The 11,258-nt window shown below is 56.4% G+C and overlaps 1 protein-coding gene across 2 annotated transcripts in view; it reads right to left on the bottom strand.

Annotated features, from left to right (window-relative positions):
* Positions 1-259: 259 nt before the first annotated feature.
* Positions 260-11,258, bottom strand: part of MGMT (O-6-methylguanine-DNA methyltransferase) — a 283,077-nt gene continuing 272,078 nt past the window's right edge. For both annotated transcript variants that reach the window (XM_027112962.1, XM_027112961.1), the window contains exons 4-5: positions 8,961-9,100; positions 260-1,410 (exon numbers count right to left, since the gene is read on the bottom strand). In XM_027112962.1, coding sequence (XP_026968763.1) covers positions 1,201-1,410; positions 8,961-9,100 — 350 coding nt within the window. In that variant the 3' untranslated portion in view covers positions 260-1,200. The remainder of the gene's footprint in view (positions 1,411-8,960; positions 9,101-11,258) is intronic.

The raw sequence follows: 11,258 nt of genomic DNA, 5'->3' as shown, positions 1-11,258 counted from the left end.
TCCAGAATTAACTTGGCTGACCTAAGAAAGGGATGCAATAAATTGTAAACTGGTGAGAAAAGCCTAGTTTGTCTGTGTTAGGTACCTGCTCTTTTGTTGATATTAAGGTACCATGAGATACAGAGTACACCCAAACTGTACCTGTGCAGGGCTGTATTTTTACCCAGGTTTCTGGTGACAAACACAAACTGCTCAAGCTTCCCTGCTGCTGTTTACACTGTCGCAGGCACCCTTGACAAAGACACAGCGTTCTACTGAACACTTGGGCATGGTTTATTTTCTCCATACAACATATTATTTACCCACAAACAGAGCTACAAGTTTCCCTTACGCTTTCTGGATAAGTCAATTATAACCCTAAAGCGACAACACGGTGCTGAAGTATCAGACCATGTGCCCGGCAGATGCTGGAGACGCTCCTCTCTGCCGTCAGTGACAAGAGCTGACCCGCCTTCGTGTGTGACCCTGGACTTCCAGGCTCGACGTCAGGTGTCAGGAAGGAGAGGTCGGCATCCCTCGTCACCTTCTGTCCAGAGAAAGGCTGGGATAGACTCCATTCCTCAGAGAGATGCCATTTCAACCACGCCCACGCGCCAAGAGCTGTTTGTTTTCCCAAATCTTTCTGGCAAGCGGTTATTTTCTTTCCACTGACATGACCCCCGGTGGATGCATCCTGCATTCGCTTTCTGGCAGTTGGAAAAATAAGGCTGGAGAATGTCAGTAAGCGCCTGTTTCCAGGGCCCGTCCCCTCTCCTCCAGCAGCATCATCCCGGCAGCTTCAACAGCCAAAGGAGAGGGCAGGCGGGGAGCACGCAGTGGGCGGACACGGCTGCAGCCTGGGATGGGCCTGCATGGGGGTCCAGGGCCCTGGGGGCCTTGGCTGGCTCCAGGCACAGGTGTGGTGCCCGAGGCAGCCAGCGGTTCCCGGCGGGCGCCGGATGCCCCCTCCTTCCGGGGCAGTCGCCCTCATGTTTGCCAGCCCCCCACTGTCTCAGCCCCGACTTAACAGTATTAGAAATGGAACAGTGACAGTGTGAGAGAAGGAAACAGGTTAGACGCACGGCGGCCAGTCTCTGAACTCACTTTGTCGTAAAATGTGGAAAAGAAGGAGCAGACACGCGGCACTCCTACGGCTCCAGCCCCTTTAACGTGGCAGTGCCGCCGCCTGCCGTGCTCCCAGCAAGCTGTTACTACAAACACTCAATCCTGGCCAGCAGGCTGGGAGCTGGTGGTGCCACCCAGGGCCCCGTGCCAGGCTCTCGCTGGACGGGAGCCCCCTCCACATGCCAGTTTCCCCGCCGGGCTGCCTTCGTGGGCCAGAAGCCACTCTTTCACGGCCACGCCTCCAGAGTAGCCGCCCAGGGCTCCGCTGCTGCAGACGACTCTATGGCACGGGATGAGGATGGGCATCTGGAAAACAGCGAGGCAGCCTCCGTCAGCCTGGGCTCCGGGCCAGCGTGGCCTTTCGGGATCCAGGGCAAGGCCCCTGACCGCGACGGACCCAGGGCCCAACTCTCAGGGCTCGGCCACCGGCAGCCTCTGTCTCAGCACTGCTCACCCCTTGGCCTCTGAGCATCCTGTGCGGGCTGGGAAGGGGCCCAACGCCTGAGGCGAATGGGGGGCATCTTCTAGAGAACCCCTTTATGCTACGACTGGGGAGAAGAACGCTTAATTTCACTCGATAAGGGATTTAAAACAGGCAGAATTTGAAATGACATTTCCAAGTTTAGGTACCACGTAAAATTCTCCAACGCTTCCAAGATGTTAAGAAGAAACTTCGGGGGATGCTGTACTCACACAGGCCCCTTCAACCCAGAGGCTGGAACGTGCGGCCGTCCCCATGCAGTCCACGCCTGCTTTTGTAAATAAGGTTTTATGGGAACACAGCCACGCCCACTTGGTACTCTGTACCTGCGGCTGCTTTTGCAAAGCCTAAAATATTGACTGAACGGCCCTTTATAGAAAAGGTTTGCCGAGCCCGGCTTTACACTACACCCGTGCACTGGGGGGGACCTGCATTCCTCCTTAGTCTCTGGACATGGCAAGTCTGAGAAGCTCCAGTTCCATCTGTTCCCACCTGAAAAGCTGCCACCACCACTGCTGCTACCAGTACCCCACCTGCTGGGATGGGGCAGCCAGCTCTTCCACTGACACCAGCAAGGACCCTCGGCCCATGCCCACCCTCATTCGTCCCACAGGGTTCCCCCCGCCCCACCCCCCCAAAAGAAGCCCTAATGGGAAGACGAAGCTGCTCCTGGCCTTTCACACCTGGAGACAAGCGGAGTAGCCAGGTACCTGCTTAAATCAACAGAGTGATTCCACTAAAAGCAACGCCACTTTACAGCAAAAACAAGTCCAAACACGGCCCACAGAGAACCGCCGACTATCAGAAGGGCCCCCCTGCTGGGACCAAGGGCAGTGACAGCTGCCCAGGGGCCGAGTGTCCCTGAGATGCACCAGGAAACACGGGCCCAGGCTGGGCTCTGTGCGCCCAGTGAAGCTCACCCACGGCCCAAAATGCAGCCGCACCAGTCCCAGGGGAGGGGCAAGGCTGGCCCAGCCTCGGGGAGTGAGGGCCTGGGTCCCGGGAGGCTGGACAGGCAGGCAGGGTGTGGACTGGGCGCCGATGCCCCGAGGACAGGGCCTCCCCCAGCGCCCGGCACCTTCTTTTCCTGGCCCAGAGCTGACACCACACAGACCCGCAGGAGTCTGATACCGCACGCACCAGACTGGACTGGACCCCAGGGCCCGCAGTCGCTACTCCTGCAGCCACTCACAGGCCTAGTTCCCCCTAACCTCGTACTTGCGCTGCCAACCCCACCAGGGAGGGGAGCCCCTGTCCTCTCTGGCGGGGCCTCCTCAGCAGGAGTCCCAAGGATGCGCACGGGAGCCCTGCTTGGGGTCTGTTCCTGGAACGGCAGCGCCGCGGTCTGCACGGAGCTCTGACAGCCACGGGTGGAGGGGCCGCAGTGGCCACTGCCCTTGCCTTCGGTTTCCGCGTGGAGGACCTCACTGGAGGGATGCTCCGGGCCTGGTCTCTCCCCCGCAAACCCCCTGAGGGGAGGACGACTCACTGAGCAGCCACCCTTGGAAGAATGGACGAGAATGCTCAGCTCAGCACCTTGCGGAGTCCTGCAGGGGGACTGCCGGCCCCACGGCATGGGGTACCCTTTTCTCTTCCAAGACGTGGTCAGCGCCCGCCCCTGCAGGGACCAGTGACGGGATGGGGGGTGGGGCGTCTAATTCTGGCGGGACTTCCTGCAAAGCCTGCCATGGCTATGGCCACGCCACCTCTCCAGTCAAGCTTTTATCCTAATAAAGCTAACATCCTTTACTCATGTCTCAGTTGGCTCAGAAGACGGGAGGAAAGAAAGGGATGTAATTACGGCCCCTGAAAACCACAGTGGATGGGAGATGTCTTCCTGGGCAGCCAGTGGACACAGCTTAGAGCACACCCAGTGTGCCAGGGATGGCCACATGCCGGGGGCCACCAAACACAAGGAGTTGTACCCCGTGTTCCCACTGCACAGGGCTCTGGGAGACCAATGGTTGTTCTGCGTAAGGATCCAGACAAGCAGTTACTCAGAGCTTGAGAAGAGCTGCTCTCTGGAGGGGTCTCCCCAGGCCTTGGCAGAGTTCAGACTTCTGCTAAGGGAAGGGTCTGCTCTGGAGTCCCTGGGGAAGAAAGGCTTCATCCTGGGTAGCTCCATCCTGGCGGGAGGAAGGGGCACCGGTGGGCGGCCACTGCAGGCCCAGGGCATGCTGGGGCAAGCGCTCTCATCCCTGCGGGAACATCACGGTGGCCGCTCCACAAGGAAGGTCATAGCAGCGGGCACAGGTACAGGAACCGGGGCCCACTCTGCAGATGTCGCCGGGGTGGGGAGCTGGGCGCAGACCCTGAAAGACCCCACCCATGGGGGGAACCTCCTCTCATGGTATCTGGGCACCCCCTGCTCCCTCGGGCGGTCGTTCCTACTTCTGCCTTTACCGGAGGCCCTTCACTGTGGGTGGAGCAGGGTGTCACCTGCTGGGCACCAGACACACACACACGCCTGCCAGGAAGTGCCCCTCTGTGGGGCTGCACCTGTCCCAGGAGGATGGCTGGATCCCCAGTCCCTGTCCTAGACACGTTGCTCAGTAATGATGCTCTGGGGAGAGCATGCCTGATGTGCACATCGTGACATCGTATCCTCCAACGAGCCCAGACCAGGCACTCTCAACTTCGGGACACGTTAAGCCTCTGGCCCAAGTTGACAAGCTGCTTAGGGGCCGAGAGGGGATTCCAGCCCCACACTCTGTACACTGCCCCCAGGGGACCGCCGAGGTGGGGCCTGGGGGCGCAGGCACGTAAGTAAGTTGGCTTGGGAGGTGGGAATCTGACTTCCCGCACATCACAGACTAGTCCCGCCTTGGACCAGAAGTTAGAGTTGCCATGGTAACTCGCATCGTCTGTGGGGTTCTGACCCCGCACGGGGAGGGCGAGCTCAGACTTCCTCTCCAGTGCAGTTTAACTGAGCGAGAAGCAGACACGCTGCCGAGTCCCGCTGAGTCCTGCCCGCAGCACCCAGCTCCCATCGGCCTGGAGGGAGTAGCGGGAAACTTTAAGAACAGATTGTTTGCCCTGACTGAGGGTTTTTATCAAATACAATAGTACATTAATAATTGCTGGGAGGACATGATTAGGTAATATACAATTCAAGTTTTTGACTGATAAAGAGACAGACGTTTAATTCAATTTAGTCTTACAAACATTTAGGCACCAATTCAGTTTTCCTACCGAACAGCAGATTTCACAAGTGAGCTTTGATTTTCTTCCCTCTCGCCCAACAAGCTATGAAATTGTAACAAAGTGTGTAACATGGACCTTTCTCCCTTTCTATGCAGGACGCAGATAACAGGACTGCTGGCCTGGAACAGCAATTATAAAGATAGCTATGACCAGTCTTCATCTTTGATGGAGAACTGGTGTCTTACCAAACATGCACTATCTTCCCCTCCGGAAATGGGAACACTGCTTCTGCTTGTGCTAATTTTGGTGGCAAGTTTCAGACTATCAAGATGACGACACCTGCTAAAATTCACTGGGGCCCTCAGGACATTTCAAAGGATCTGCACCCTCTATGCCCTCTCCTTTAAAGCCTGTGCTACACGAAATGCAATTTTTATCAAGCACCACGAAGCTCATAATATCACAGCTGCATTGAAATCTTCACGCTGTGAAATTTAATTCATCCAGTGCGCGACTCCATCCCTTACACAGACCCTTTCTCAAATGCTATAAAACTTCCAAACCCATAGATTTGTCTCCAACAAAAATAACACGAAGGGGCCTTTCGATCAATAATGGAATCCCTCTGATTCCGGTGCCGGCTGAATATTTTCTCCAGCTTCGCCTTTGTTCTTGTGGGTAGCAGCCCACAAGGGAAAGAGCTTGTTTTCACTTGCGGCCTCATCAATACCTAAATCCTGGTGAACAAGTGACACCGAGAAGCTGTAATCAATAGCTCCCTGTGCGTTTTTTCTTCTGGTCAAATGGTTCAGCCCCACTGACAGCCCTGACACTTAGAACATGATGCTAAATCTTTATCAACAGCCATCTAGGTGACGGGCAGGACAAGACTCAGGGGGTCATTAACGCTCGTGGCAATCTGTGAATAAACTAACTCCTCAGGAATGCGTTTGTTTAGAAGAAGGTGGAGAAACTCTCTGTGCAAGTATCGATTGCCTTTGAACTGCATTTAGCAAATTCTGTCTGAGGATGAGTGGAAGGGTGCTTTACCGGGGAGGGTGTGAGGCCTCTTCAACCCGCCCCACCGGAAGACGGCCCGTCCCCCAGGCTGGGCCTGGGAGAGGGTCTTCTGGAAGGCTGCGAAACCATTTCACCTGGGCTGTTAATTCCTTCACGGAAAACCACGGAAAAGCCAAGGGCCTGGAATGGGACGAAACTCCCCCACCACCGCAAAAACCGCCCCTCAGCCTGGCGTGGGGAGGGCAGCCCAGGCCAAGAGCACGTGCCGTCGCGGGAGCCAGCACGTGTCCTTTTACCGCCAGCCGCCTAAGGACTCAGCACGCAGTGGGCCTCACAGCGCTCTGGAACATTCCACAGCCACCTGCCGCTCTCCTCCTGAAAGGCACCACCATTCTTCCCGGCCGGAACACAAGATGTTTTCAGCGGGTAAGGCTCTACGATGTGCTATCTGTGCTGGAGCCCACGTGTGTGGCGCTGTGGCCGGGCCCCTGCCATCAGCGCCGAGAAGCGGGACATGCCAGCCGGTCCCTGACTAGGCCCCTTCCTCCCTCAGGTCTCTGGGTCACCACTGAGATCCCTCGGCCCGTTCTGAGGAGGTTCTCGTTTACCAACTTTGTGGGACCCCCCTGAGGACGGCTGATTCCCGCCGAGCTGCCCGTGCTGCACCACGCAGCACCTCCAGTGCCTCTGAGCCACACCTGGAGGCCTCTGTCGGGTCCTCGGCAGCCTCTCATCAAGTTGAGGTCCCTGCATGAGTCACAGGCAGCGCCCAACTACAGAGGGACGCCCAGGGAAAGGCCACAGAGGGCTCACCACCTCCTGTCACCCTTGGCACGGGAGGGAGCTGAGAAGAGGGGACGCGGTGCGGGCAGAATCCTCCCGCCCGAGCGTGTCGTCACGGCCACCCTCGGCGTGGGCACGCGATGGGGATGTCGAGACTAGGACTTCATGGACGGTAGAGTTTTAAGCCCTGTGAGATCCTCTTTTATAAATTTCAGTGGCTGAGGCCACAGTTGAGCAGTGACAGTCATAGAGACTAATAGCAAGAGGAGAGAGTCCCGCTGGTTGCAGGACAATAAATGTTTCTGAACGTCGCCACAAGCGCCATCGGCGGACAACCAAGGCCTCGCCACTGCAGAGCGTGAGAAACTGCGGGCGTCACAGGGGGCAGGTGAGGGGCTGCTCATCTGTGCGTGTCAGTTAGCAGAGCTGTTTCACGGCAAGGATGGGAGCCGCGCCTGCTGATGGGGCGGGCGGTGCCAGGACGCGAGGCCAACCTCAGGGCGGGAGGCAGGGAGGCCGGGAGGGAGGGCAGAAGGACCACGTCTCCGCGTGGGGTGTGAACAGGAGCGCGGCCTGAAACAGGGCTGGAGATGGGGGACAGAGGGAGAATTTCTACACAGCACGGTGACGCCGTGAAGCAGGAGGGTGCAAAGAAGTTAGTCCCCAGAGTTCTGCCTCGAGGCCCTGAGTGGACACCACAGCACGCTCTGGGTGGTCTCTCTATCCAGAGCAAAGTCAAACTGCCCCAAACTGAGTGGACCTGGGAGAAGACGGTGGCCTCCCAGAGGGCAGGTGTGATGTAAGCTTCACTGGGAGACGTGAGTAACTACACCTCGAAACTTGATTCACCGTCACCCCACGCTCAGCGCGGAAACGCGACCCGTAGCGCACAGAGGAGGCGTACGCGAACGATGTAGCTGGGCCGCCGCCACTACGGCACAACAGGTGCAAAACGACATGCTAACCAGATCCACCGGCCTCCATCGTGGAGACCAGGGACACGGGAAGTGGGGGCTGTGTCATCGTATCACATATTGTTCCTGACGATCTGAGATATTTTAATATGGAATAAAACTCTTCTCCGGATCAGATGTACATTAAAGCAGCGCCCCCACTACAGACCTACAGGAGCTGCTGCTTGAGAGTAACAGGTTCCGTTTTGGGAGAAAGGCCAAGAAGCTGCCGTCTCGAGACACCAGCTCTGCCCTCGGGCGGCCGCGAGCCGAGTGGCGAGAGCTGCTGAATGCGGTGTGCAAAACGCCAGCCTCTGCCCTGCGAGCGGGGGTGGAAGTGGTTCTGAAAACACAGCAGGGCCACAGCAAGTTTTTAAAAAGTGGGGCCTCTCTGATTTAGTAACTTCCCATCCCATGATGTGATGACTCTCTTTGCTTTTCCTGATAGGATGGCATTCTTCTACCATATGAGAGACTTTCCTACAGCTTTAGGGAGAAACCATTCCCAATGTGATAGCAGGCCCTGGCGGGCACTGGAGACTAATAAGATCGGGAATATTCCAGGGCCCCATGCAACTGTGTGGGGTCTCCCAGAGGGCCGAGCTGTTGTGCGGACAGGGGTGCCCTTCCTGCCCACCTGCAGGCTCCACAGGCGTGTGTGGCCCTGGCCAGGCCCACGTCACGGCCTCTCCACGCGGACTTCCTCCCTGAGACTGGACAGCGCTTGGCCCACGTGTGGCGTGACGGGGAGCAGAGGTGACCTCTGCACTCCTGGGAACGACAGGCCTGCGGCCACCCCACACTGAGGCCTGACCCTATCCCCTGGGGAGATGGCCTTGCGTGGTCCGTGAGTCCTGCTCTCAGCCCAGCCTGACTGCAGACTCACAGCGGGGACAAAGACGTGAAGGAGCTTGGGGACACGCCCGAAAGCGATGAGTCATCCCAGGTCCCAAGGGCCATGGCCTGGACCTCCTGACGGAGCAAAGCCCCCAGGCGACGGGGATGGGTTTGAAAACACCGCAGCACGTGTATTTTTCTAGAACATAAGCTCTCGTGCGTGGGTCTGTTTTGTTTCCTGCTGCACTCCCGGCACCTGGAAGAGCGTCGGGCACACCCTAGGCACCCAGCGTGCCCAGCTGTCCAGTGAACGAATGGCTGTCTGCTCGCCACTTCTCCAGGCTTCGCCGCCCCGGGCTCCCTGTGACGAGCAGCTCCCGTGGTTCTGACACGCATCGTGGGGCGGGGAGGGTCTCGGTGGTGCGTGGGAAAGCGTCTTTACCACATTTACCCCACCAGTGCCACCCATGCCTCTTCCAGAGGTCCCCACCACAAAGGCTTCCTGTCCTCCCCGCCCACTGCAGCCCGGGCTGCCCCTGAAACCCGCTTCAGTCAGAGGACACTGTGACCCCCTGAGCGCAGTGCCCAGGCCCCCCACTGACCACGGCCATGCTGACGCCACGTGGACGCAAACTCACAGGATTGCTTCTCATCGCCTCTCCCACGGCCCGCGCTGCTTTGGGGTTGCCCGCCAGGGCCGCTAATTGCTGGTAAGAAATCGTCTCTCCGAATTTCACAGCCTTCAGCAGCTTCCACAGCGCCTGTCTGGTGAACGAATCTGAAGGGAGAGAGCAGAGTGACACGATTTGGGCCAACGGCTCCGACAGCTCGGATACAAACGGCTGCCAGTCCTGAAAGAGAGGGTGAGGGCGCATCAACATACACAGAGGTGTTATTCTCGATGAAAACAGCTCCGCACGGCCCTGTCACCGTGTCACCCGACACGGAGGAAGAGGCGGGCGACGCAGGGCACGGAGCGGGCCGGCCCCTCTGCAGGTGTCCCCAACCGTGCCTCACAGATCTGCGATTTCCTCCCATCTTCCCCGAGCGCCAGGCAGGCCCGAGACACGCTCTCCCGGCACCCGGGCGTGTATAAATTAGCAGGCAGTGCGCTCCGTGAGCACAGAAGGCCCTGCCTGCACACCAACTTCGAAACCTTTTGTTCCGCTGGTTAATTTCCAACTTCGGCTGGGACACGGAAGGAAAAGGAAGCCACGGGCTGGGCTCTGATATTATACTAGCTGTCCACATCCGACGGCGGGCAGGCTTAGAATGCCAAACACCACGGTACACAGGGGCTGGTGGTGACCTTGGCTACAGGCATCTGTAATGAGCAGGGCTGCAAAGATAAAACAACTTCATTCCCATCTGAATTGACTAAACCACATCAAATTGCATTCGCTCTTCACCCCGCTGCAGGAATGAAAAGGAAAACGCAGGACAACATTCCCTCCCTCTGCTCCAGGTTTAGAGCTGTTTCGCGGGCGTGGAGTGCGCTGGGGAGAAGCCTGGCATGTGAAGGAGGCGGGTCTGAACCGACACCTATTGTCTTTCCGAAGGGGACGCACGGCGCAGGAGAACTGGACACGGAGCTGTGGCCCCCAGAGGGGGGGCGGGAGCGCCCGACGCAGCAACAAAGGGAAGGATTCCACGGGCAGGGGCGCAGTCCCTGAGTGTGTCCCTAATAGCACTAATTACACTCGGTGCCAAGCTGGCCAAGTGCGATTTGGTTCTTAAAGGAAACACACCCTTACATGCGTGTTAAATAATAAAAATCACTTCTTCACTGAAGGGAATGATAATCACTTCACTGGGAAAGAAAAATCTGTTTAGACTTTATTATAACATTAAGCAAATTAAACATCAGCATAATCCAGGTGATACCAGAAAAGGGTCAGCAAAGAAATTGACTTTGTTGTTCATTAATTTACATGGATTAGCAGAGGGCAAAAAGATAGCAAATGTGCTCTAGTTTTTTATGATATAATTTCAAACTCTACACCGTTTGTGGCAGGAGGGTGACTTTGGGGTTAATCAGACTGATTTGTCCTTTTAATTGCTTTCTATTCAAAGAAAATTCATTAGATAATGTTCTCTTCAAAATTCATGAATCAATTTAACTGAAGAAACCACGTTAACAGCTCTGGGTTCATTAGCACAGGCGGTTGTGTGACTAGCTGATTGCTGAGAGCGTTTCTTTAGGCAAACAGACTCTGTTTACTGTGATTTCTTTAGAAAGGGTTTTGAAATCAAACTGTTCATCATTATCACTGTCGCCCGTTGTTGTGCCTAACTTAAAAAAAAAAAAAGGAAGAAAAAAAGAAAAGCAAGGCAGCTTGGTGATCACTTGGAGAAAAAGGTTTCAGGGATAGCTGTATCGGAAGAGAAACGATAAAAGCAGCACAAGTCGACCCAGCAAGAAGCAGAGGCCAGTCTCCTGCCTTCTTCCCACAGCCCAGCGTTGCTGGTTTTTGCTTTCCATGTTTTGGCCCAGGGAGAGGATGCTGCCTAGGTCTTCCAGGAGGACAGTCTGGAACTTACTAAACCTGCAGGCATACGGTGAGAGGTGTGTGCAGACAGAAGCTGGAGAGACAGAACAGTTCCGAGAAGCCGCGGCGCAGCTCCCCGGCCGCCACCTGAGCGCCAGGCGCTGACGGACTCCTGCCGAGTCACAGAGCGCCCCTCCTTCCAAGGGGAAAAACACCGTAAAGGAAAACAACTGGACGCCCGTACATGAGCGCAGAGTTTATCAAACATTTTCAGCTTCACTGTCAAGTTTTCCACGGGAAACCGTTTCTCACCTTGTATGTACCAGGCAATGGTACTGGGACGAACAGCTCAAGAAATGCAGTATTTGTCGATCAAGCACATCACTGTATAAATGTACCTGGAAACTCAATTCCACCTTGTAGGGAGCAAATGCATTTATTAGTCTA

Source organism: Aethalodelphis obliquidens, unplaced genomic scaffold, assembly GCF_003676395.1.
Source record: "Aethalodelphis obliquidens isolate GAN/ISIS:26980383/991018 unplaced genomic scaffold, ASM367639v1 scaffold11, whole genome shotgun sequence".
Taxonomy (NCBI): Eukaryota; Metazoa; Chordata; class Mammalia; order Artiodactyla; family Delphinidae; genus Aethalodelphis; species Aethalodelphis obliquidens.
This window is presented reverse-complemented; position numbering and strand designations above follow the sequence as displayed.